The sequence below is a fragment of the Columba livia genome, chromosome Z, assembly GCF_036013475.1.
Source record: "Columba livia isolate bColLiv1 breed racing homer chromosome Z, bColLiv1.pat.W.v2, whole genome shotgun sequence".
Lineage (NCBI taxonomy): Eukaryota > Metazoa > Chordata > Aves > Columbiformes > Columbidae > Columba > Columba livia.
Genome location: NC_088642.1, coordinates 19186042 through 19195282, shown reverse-complemented (window position 1 = coordinate 19195282; position 9241 = coordinate 19186042). Strand labels below are relative to the sequence as shown.

At 51.9% G+C, this 9241-nt stretch overlaps 1 protein-coding gene across 1 annotated transcript; it reads right to left on the bottom strand.

Moving 5' to 3' along the window:
* Positions 1–517: 517 nt before the first annotated feature.
* Positions 518–6468, bottom strand: LOC110361185 (sperm-associated antigen 4 protein). Its single transcript, XM_021292243.2, has 12 exons — positions 6034–6468; positions 5222–5301; positions 4668–4749; positions 4393–4463; positions 3955–4016; positions 3725–3765; positions 3354–3450; positions 3080–3149; positions 2432–2532; positions 1681–1848; positions 1229–1318; positions 518–673 (listed from the first exon to the last, which is right to left on the bottom strand). The coding sequence occupies exons 1-12, from the start codon at positions 6078–6080 to the stop codon at positions 518–520; spliced, it is 1065 nt and encodes a 354-aa protein (XP_021147918.1). The 5' UTR covers positions 6081–6468.
* Between the last annotated feature and the right edge of the window lie 2773 nt (positions 6469–9241).

The window sequence follows — 9241 nt, the reverse complement described above, 5'->3', positions numbered from 1 at the left end:
TTCCTGTCAGGCTGGAGAGCTGTGCCTGGGAGTGCACATGGACACAGGAAGCTCAGCCAGGATCCCCCCTCCCCAGCAGCTGGGCTCCTCAAGCATCTTCACGCACCTCAGACACTCTTCATGAGTCCCAGACATGGCTGCACGTCATGTGGGCACCCACTGGGCCCAGTCCCCAGAACCAAGGTGACCCTTGAATGCAATGGGCCCAATGCCTTGGGGATCGTGACCCCTAAAAACTGCCAGGCTCTGATGACTACTTCTTGGGGCCAGATGGGGGACAGTCCTTGTGCCAAAGGATTTTATCAAGGAACTGTGGCAAAGAAAGGCTACAGAAGCGTCGTCTCCTTTTGTTCGGTTAGGAAACATCACCATGGTGGAGGGAAGGCAGAAAGCCGGAGGAAGGCAGCCTGCAAATGGCAGAAGTTCGCAGCTTTGAGAGGGCCTCTGAAACAACACTGCTCTTCACCAGGCTAACAGCCACATTATCTGGTCTGTTTCTCCATTTTCCTTTTAATTTTCATTGGGGAAAGGCCTTCACCTGTGTCTGTCCGGTGGCATTTGATTCCACGATCTTCCCGTGCACCCACACTCGGTAAATGCAGGTGTAACCGGGTTTTCCCCAGTTGCTCTGTACGACAAGTTTCAAAAACTGAAAGGCCCTGGGGATCCCATTCTGCAAAGAAACCATGACAAAAAGCAGTGTCACTCCTGGGGTGTGAAGAGTGAGAGCAGGCTCTGCATGTCTGCCTCTGCCAGCCCGTCTCTTGCTCCAGGACCAGCTCCTGCCCTGGCTGAGATGACAGCTCCTCCTCCTTCTCTTCTTCCACCCAGACGGTAAAGGACCCTGTGCCCCAGCAGAGCAAACACTCGGCCACAGGGAGTGTGGTGAGCAGCTGTGGAAACCTGAGGCTTGCTGATGCTGGGGATGTAGGGCCTGGGGAAAGTCCTGCTGCCGGGGCAAGGTGCTGGGCATCCTCCCTGCTACCACCTGCCCGGTGAGTGCAGCCAGGCAGCTCTGGGGACGCAGATGGCTGTGGGGCCAACATGGCCCTTGTTCTGCTTTTGTGGCTCTGCTGGATGCTATTTTCCCTCCTGATCCAAGCAACGATTCTCTTGCCTGGGATCAGGCCCTTGCCTCAGCAGGGACCATCCACACTCCTTGTGCAAGAAACTTGCTGGCAAACCAGCATTTCTGCCCTGGTCTCTTGTTCACACATGCTCACTGCACCTGCAGAGGAAAGGTCTGTGGTGGCTCTCTCTTCACAGTGTAGGTGAATCTCCCCAGCAGAGTTTCCTCCTCCCCTTCCTTGTCCAGTCCCTTTGAGAAAAAGCACAGGGGAGCAGGTCAGGCTTGATCCGACAGCGAGGAAGGCTCATGTCAGATCCAGGCCACTGATCTGAACCCCATTCCTGCTGCTTCAGCACAGTCTGGTGCAGGATGCAGTGGGGGTGAGTCTCCTCCTTGTCTTGTGCTCAGAGTCCTGGAGGTGCTGGGCCAAAGCACTCTGAGCAAATCTTAGGAGAGGTGACACCACCCCATGTGTCCCATGAAATGTCCCCTCAGGGAACAGCAGTGCTTGGGAGTACAATAATCTCGGCAGATGTGCAGAGAGCACCAAGTCCCCATTACAGCTTTTCCCCGTGCCTGTCCCCAGCCCCCAGTGCCTGGCAGAGACTTACATAGACGGTGATATCTCGGGGGGCACTGCTGACAGTCTCTAGTGGAATGGCTGCCTTTGAGGTGTGTTGTATGACAACAGCTGTTGGTTGTATTTGTGTGGGCAACCGGATTAACACCTCACTCCGAGACCCTCGGAAAGGCCAGCAGTATCCTGGGGATGTGTCCGGCTGAAAGCAGAAGCCATGAGCAATGAACATGAGGCCATGATGGGCCCTGCTGGGCTCCCATGCAGCCAGAAGCACAGACGGCACTGTGCCTGTGGGCTGGGCTTGTGCTCGACATGAGTGGTGTGTTGGGAAGCAGGCAGAAGCGCCTGGCTGTCTTCCTGGTTCTGGAAAGAGGACAACATCCAGCCATTGGGAACCATCTGATACGCTGAAATGAAGCTAGGGCTTTCAAGAAATCTCTCATTTTGGCCAGCGGCTCTGCAGCCTCCCCCACCCTCCCCTTCCCCATTGGGAGGTGGACAGTCAGAGCTGTGGTGGGGAAATGGGGAACTGAAGGAAAAGCTTCTTCAGTCAGCAGTCACCAGGGATGGTGAGCAGCAAGCTCAGCTCAGCTCAGGCCCCTTGTGAGGGCAACTGATGTGTTCTAGGGAGCCAAGCCCTGTGTCAGACCTCAGCTGTCAGGCACTGGACCAGTGACCGTGGCCTTGAGGAACACCACCGGCCTGAGGTGAGATGCCCCAGGGCTGGGCTCCAACTTTATTAAATACTAGAGAAGCAGCACTGATGGTTTTTGCTACTCTACCTGCACAAAGCTATCCAGACGTGGTGGAGCACACAGGAACCAAAACACTCTGCAGAATCCTGTACCGCTGCTGGGTGATTTCTGCAGGTCGATGGCAGCCCCTGAAGGCAGAAGAGAGCAGCTGACTGCAAGAGGCCTCAGGCTTGGAGAAGCTGGTGGCTGCAGGACACTTGGGAGACTGTCTGCCAGCCCTGCAAGCAGCACTGCATGCTCATAGTTGCCCCAGGAAAAGGAGGGGAATGCCTGGTGATGGCACTTCTCTCCCAGCAGCACAATGAGAAGGGCTGCAGGTGCTGGAGACAGCAAGATCCGTGGGAAAGGCAGCAGACCCAAGGCAAGGCCTTGCTGTGTGGACAGCAAAGGATGTCCTATCCACTTGCATTTTGTTCCCCAGGAAGGCTCAGTGGAAAGGCAGAGGGCAGAAATGCTGTCCGGGGCACAGCTGGGGCTCCAGCGAGAGCTCTGAGGGCAGGGCTGGGGTGAGCCCAAGGGAGCCACTCAGCCACAGTTGTGCTCTTGGGCCCTGTGGTTTCATGCCACCTCCCTGTGCCCCAGAGAGCAGAGTCTGCAACACAGCCTGCTTTTGAGAACGCTAAACACAACCGGCTGAGTGTGACAAAAACCATGCCTGACTGCTCCCATCCGCACCTGGCATTTTCAGAGCCCAGTCAGACATGCCCATGTTTGCAGACATCGCATCTGTCATTTGCTGAAATTCCTGGGAAAGACAGAACGGAAAAGGGGAAAAGACCATGTCAGACCTGGCCAGGAGAAGGGGCTTTACAATGGAGCAGCTCAACCAGCAGCCCCTGGCAAAGGACAGGTGTGTGGGCTGAGCAGGAAAAGACCACATGCTGGCCCAGTAAGGGCCTTTTGTGGAGCCCTGCTCATCCCAGCCCTCCTTCCCAAAGTGCAGGGTCACCTTTGTCATAGTACTGATCTCTGCAGCCAGGCGTGCTGTCTTATCCCTCAGCTCTTGCATCTCTTGGGCTTGTTCCCTCCACAGAGCGAGTGTGTTCCTGCAGTCATCAGGAAAACAGATCTTGTCAGGGGGCTGTCCAGCCCAGTCCAGAGGCTCCAGGGTCAGCAGGAGCAGAGACAGAGGTGCTCAAACTCCCTTTTCTTGCCCCAGTTTACAACTGCTTCCTTCCCCCTCCAGGTTTAGCAAAAGGCCCAGGCAGGATCAAAACGCACAAGCCCTGACGCTGTGCAAGTGAGAGCAAATAGCATGGGCTCATCTGCTGCTACCCCATCAAAGGTGCTCCAGGTTAAGGGGGAGGAGAGGGCTCTTACCGCAGGGAATTAATCTCAGCTTCAGACAGCCCCGGTGGCACCTGAAAGGGAAAGGCTCTCTGTTTGAGTCCCAGAGCTGCTGGGGCTTTCCAGAGCCAGCGGCTCTAGGGAGGCATGGCAGAAGTTGGTGCTGATTCTGTAGGTCACTGCCGGGAGCCAAAGGAGGGGCAATCTACCCACCCACCTACTACTGTCAGTGCTCCTTTGCTAGACTTTCATGTCCCACTTACCTGTTGCACATTCATTGCCCGCGCTGTCCACATGAGGAGTGAGGTCCCACAGCAGGCGCCGACTGCAATTCAGATCACCAAGACAGAGTTGCTTGACTAGAGTTTCTAATGATGCCTGTAGCCAGGCAGTCTCCTCCCACACCAGGGTGGTAAGAGACTGGCTGAGGACATGGGGAAAGGGTGCAGAGAGACTGCATCTCCAAGCAGGGACTCTTTCCTGGGGCTTTGGGGCTCTGCAGAGCCCCAGTTCCTGGGCATGCTTTGCATCCCAAAGCTACACTCCCTTTTCCCTGCTTGCAGCAAGCACTTCATGACCTCCCAGACCTGCAAAAGTGGGAGGTTTGAAGGGCTCCACTGGTGCTCCAGCACGTCAGCCTCGCACTGAAGCTCACAGCCCGTGTGCCTCTGTGCCTCTGCTGACAGTGGACAAATACTCACTGAAAACAGATAGGCTCATCACAATGAGGATTGTGGAGTCCCTTTCCATTTTCAGGGTGACCACCTCTTTCCTGGAAAAAAGACCTGGTGTTAGTAGTGCTCAAGGGCAGAGTCCTGCAGAGACGGCTTTTCTCTTACCAGTCGAGGAGCAGGAATTTATATGGAAGACAGGGGATCTCCTGGTCAGGAGCAGCTCCAGCCTCCCCTCTGCTTGCCCTGAGCCACCAATACCCCTCGTCATCATCTCCATGTCCACACTGGACACATGTACTTACAGAATGGAGATGCCTGTGTTGATGCATCTCTGGAGGGAGAGCACGGCTGCTGCCAGGCGATAAGCAATGCTGAAGACCAACGCTGGGCAAAGAAACCAGAGAAAAGGCTGAGGACCTTTCTTGAAGATGCTTGTCAGGTCATGCGCCAGACCCCAGCAGGGAGGTGGATGCTGGTTGTCCCTCCCTGTGGTAGGAGAAGGGGCATGGGCAGGGTTATACCCTGGAGAAAGGGGTGCTGGTGGTACCCTGGGGGTGGAGAACAAAGGGCCGAAAGGATTCCCTGGAAGGCAAAGCACTGACAGTGTGGTTGGGGAGTGAGGGTAGATGTTGCTTTGGCCTCTCAGCTTCTATCATACTGGGGTACCCCGTGTTTTCGACAGTATCAAACAAAGACATGGACGTAGCAGCTGGTTCCCTGTGGTCATGCAGGCCCCAGGCCTCCCTTGGGAAAGGATGACACCAGTCCTGCAGGGCTATGGGTCCTGTGGGTCCTATGGGTTTACACCAAGACACGCTTGGTGTAAACATGGGCTGAAAGGCAGTGTTGAGCTTACCTTCATTTTCTCCAGCACTGCATTTGCAGCGTGGTGGCCCTTTCCAGCTGGTGCCACGGTCCTCCTGAGAGAGGGTGCACCTATGGAAGGGAAAAGATGCATCAGATCTGTGCCACATGAGCCAAGGCCCTGGCCAGAAGTGCTTTGGGAAGCACTCAGGAGACGTCCATGCCATGATGAGACAAGGCAGAAGCAGAAGCAGCAGAAAACGAAGCAGCAGCAGTGGAATAGCACAATCACTTCTCACCCCAACTGCCTCCCTGCCCCACAGGACCAATCTGCCCCTGAGGAGGCAGCTCAGAGGCCTGGCAGTCTATGGGTAGAGGGGACCAGCTGCTCTTCTCCAAATCCCCACCTCTCCCATGAGCTTCTGCGGCATGAGGGCCAGAGCCATCCCCATAACACCCGCAAGGCTTCTCTCTCTCCGTAGAGACGCAGCAGGACTTCCCAGTCGCAGCAGCACTTTGCTGGGGAGGTCCCGCAGCATGAGGGCTGAGCTCTCCTGTGGCTCTGCCAGGGGTTGCCCAGACACACTTGTACAGTGGTTGCTCCAGGCACCCAGGAACACTTGTGCTGGAGAATAAGAGGAACTTCAGAGTCTCCTGGTGGGAGCCCACACAGCAGGACCATGGGGTTTGGCACAGGGGGGTTAGAGGTGCTTTCAGCTGAGCCGCTTCCCCATTCACAGCGAATTTCTCAAGCTCTGGGACTGTTGCTCTGCCCACAGCTTTTGCTGTCCTCCGTGCCACACATTACACTCTGGGTGTCCCACCCACCAGCTGATGTCCCCAGGAGAAACAAACTCCTTGTACCTGTTCCTCAGCACCTGAGTGGGCCCAGCCGCACACCTGCCCTCCATACTTCCACAAGCTGACCTGCTTGACAGGTCAGCGTCTTGAAGCCTTGCAGGAGCCTTTCTCCTCCTTGTATTGGGGAGAAATTAATGTCTCCTGCAAGCTTGTGTGTCTTCCTCCTGCTGCAGGACTATTGCCTGTCCAGGGGAGACCACTTGGGCGAGAGCCTCAAACCAATTGCCAGGAGGAGAGCGCCTGCCACAGGCCCACAGCCAGCAGGACACGGCGAGCTCCTTACAGGCACGAGGTTGTGACTCAAAATGCCATGGGGCAGGGCAGCCAGCCTTCACTTCACAGGGACCCAGCCCCGCACAGTGTGACCTCACAACTGTGACATCATAAATGGAGCTACCAGGGGCTGAGGGGGCAGGGAGAGACTCCGCAGCCCACTTGCTGCTGCGTTTTGCATTTGTGAGCAAACAGTGTGGAAAACACATTGATGTTTTCACTGTTTCTGAACTGTGCTTTCAGAGCACGAAGGCTTCCCCCGTTTTTTCTGTGTCCCCGACTCAGTAGGCTGTGCAGGTGGAAGAGAGGCTGCGACACAGCAGCGACAGCCAACGCAAATTGACCAGAGGGCTACTGCATGCCATAGAGTGACATGCTCTGCAATAAAGCCTGGGCCTTTGGTCTTTCCAGAGTAGCCACTGCATGGGGACTTGCTGGGCATAGGGCTGCTGGGGTCAACCCACCACAGCCTGTTTAGAGAAAGGAGGGTGTTTGTGAACAGTCACACAATAGGCACAGCCTGAAACACAGGAGGCTCCTCCTGAACATGAGGAAACACTTTTTCACTGTGAGGATGACCAAGCCCAGACACCAGTTGCCCAGTGAGGCTGTGAAGATATTCAAAAGCTGTTTGGACATGGACCTGGGCAACTGGCTCTGGGTAGCCCTACTTGAGACCGTGGGTTGGACCAGATGACCTCCAGAGGTCTCTGCCAACCTCATACATTCTGACTTTGTGATATACAGAAGCACTGGGGGGAAAACAAACAAAACAAACAAACAAAAAAGAAAACAAACAAACAAACAAACAAAAGCAACAGGATAAAAATATAACTGCAACTAAGTAATTCCAGTCACTGCATTTTATTAATTCTCCTTCCATAGGAAAAAAAAAAAAAAGCAGTGTTTATGCCAATATCACCCTAACCAGCCTCCGTGTTTCATGTTTATATCATACATTGTCTAACAAGCAACCAGAATGCAAACAGATGACAGATAGCAAGCTTAAAGAATGAGATATTTTGCTACAGCATGGCTCCAAGCATATAAAAACCTTGCATGGCAGTCTTCCAAATATTGCCCTGTCAGTTCTCAGTTGATCCAAAAGATCACACTTCACAGTCTAGGTTGCCTCTTAAGCTTACCAAAAGGTAAGCGTGATCTCCACTCTGAAAAGACATTATTCATTGGGATAAGTATGCAATACAAAACTATATTCACATTTGAGCTGTAAGAATAGTTCTTTCTTCCTGTCAGTTGTTGTCATATACTTTGCATCTCCATCTCCACATAATTTGTAATTCAATCAATCCTCTTGATGATCTTAGAACAAGCAGCCTTGGGTGTACAATATGTAAAATCTGGGACAGGTGTTTGGACAAGTTGGCATTTATTATGCTGGTAGTTTGCAAAACATTTACCTTGGGGATCAATACAGCAGTTAATGAAACTTATTAGCAGTGAAGGGAGGTGTTTCAGTTGATTTAAACACAAACTCATGAAAGATGAACTGCATTGCAGAGGAGGTAGGTGGTGTAGACAGGATGTTGTCACTGAGTAATCACATACATAAAGACTCTTGAAGTGTCTTGAACTTACCAGATGGAACACTCCCATTTTTAAAAGAAGTCACTATGTTCCCATTAACTGGCAAGACATTACCTGTCAAGAACAGCTCTGTCAATTGTTTGCAGGCAGATTTACAGGATACATTTGAGGATTAACATTGCTTTGATGCTAGATATGCCTCCCTATAAGTGTTCCTATTCCAAATCCATCATACTAATTTTTCTCAAACAAACAATTGCTATAATACCCAGAAGACATTTCTTGTAAGTACCTTATTGCTTATTTACACTGTAGACAAGAAGTTCCCTGTCCAGCCATGCCTGGGGTTACTACACTGGTCCTACAATAGAGCACACTTATTTCAGTAAACTGAAGTGTTGTCAAATGGTTCACCAGTTATGTATGCACAGTGCCTGCACTGACATCCGGTAGATGTTTTATTGGCATTAGAGGCACACCAAGAAGGAGGTTATCTGATGTTTTGACCAACTGCCAAATCAGTCATGTCACTTTAGGTCTACTCATGCTCCCACAGATCTGGGATCTATAAGAAGATGAAAAGCCCTTTACCAGCTCTTCAAAGTGTAGATACAGTCATTCACTTACTTTCTAGCATTTATACCTCCAAAAGTACTGTTATCCTTTCACAACCTTATGGACAGTATGCTGGGACAACATTCATTCTAAGTGTATGTTTGCACCTTTTGCCTCTTGGCTTTTGCCCAGCCAACCTTTATTCAGTGTGGGAACTTCCTGCTCTCCGTTCCTTGCTCCTAGATAGGTAGCTGATATTTCTTAAAAAAAAAACCCAAAACAACAACAACAACAAACAAAACACAAAACCAAACCAAACCAACCAACCAAACAAACAAACAAAAAACAGAGAGTCTATTCCTACTTAGCTTAAATTCTGGCCCCAAACAGCCAGGGACATCTTAGGACATTCACAGAGCCAGGCCACCAGTTCGATTAAGGGAAAATGAACACATGAGACCTCTCCTGCTCTCCCAGTCTTCAGCCTGTCTCACCCTACTCTGGAAAAATATCATGTTCTTCCAAAAATGTTTTCCCAGCTAACACCTAGAAAGGTCCACCTACCCTTCTCTGCTGCCTATTTCTGAATTTATCCCCGTGCCACACACACTTCTCTCTTCTGAATAGAGCCATCTGGAGAATTCAGGCCCTCACCTTGATCCTTCTTTGTTCGACTGGAAGGCCTGACATTTGTGAGATTTGACCTGTAGCAGCTCAGCTACTGATGTTGGCTAAGTCTTTTCTCAAATTTATCTTATCATGTTGCTCTGCTGAAATTCAGGCGAGAACACCTAGTCTCTCACCACATGCATAGAGCACAAATCAAGATTAGATC

Coding starts and splice junctions, on each gene's coding strand:
- LOC110361185 (XM_021292243.2), bottom strand. CDS start 6,080: ATGGAGGGCAGGTGTGCGGCTGGGCCCACTCAGGTGCTGAGGAACAG. Junction 5,302..6,033: donor ACTCAGGTGCTGAGGAACAG/GTACAAGGAGTT, acceptor TCCCTTCCATAG/GTGCACCCTCTCTCAGGAGG. Junction 4,464..4,667: donor AACACAGGCATCTCCATTCT/GTAAGTACATGT, acceptor TCTTTTTTCCAG/GAAAGAGGTGGTCACCCTGA.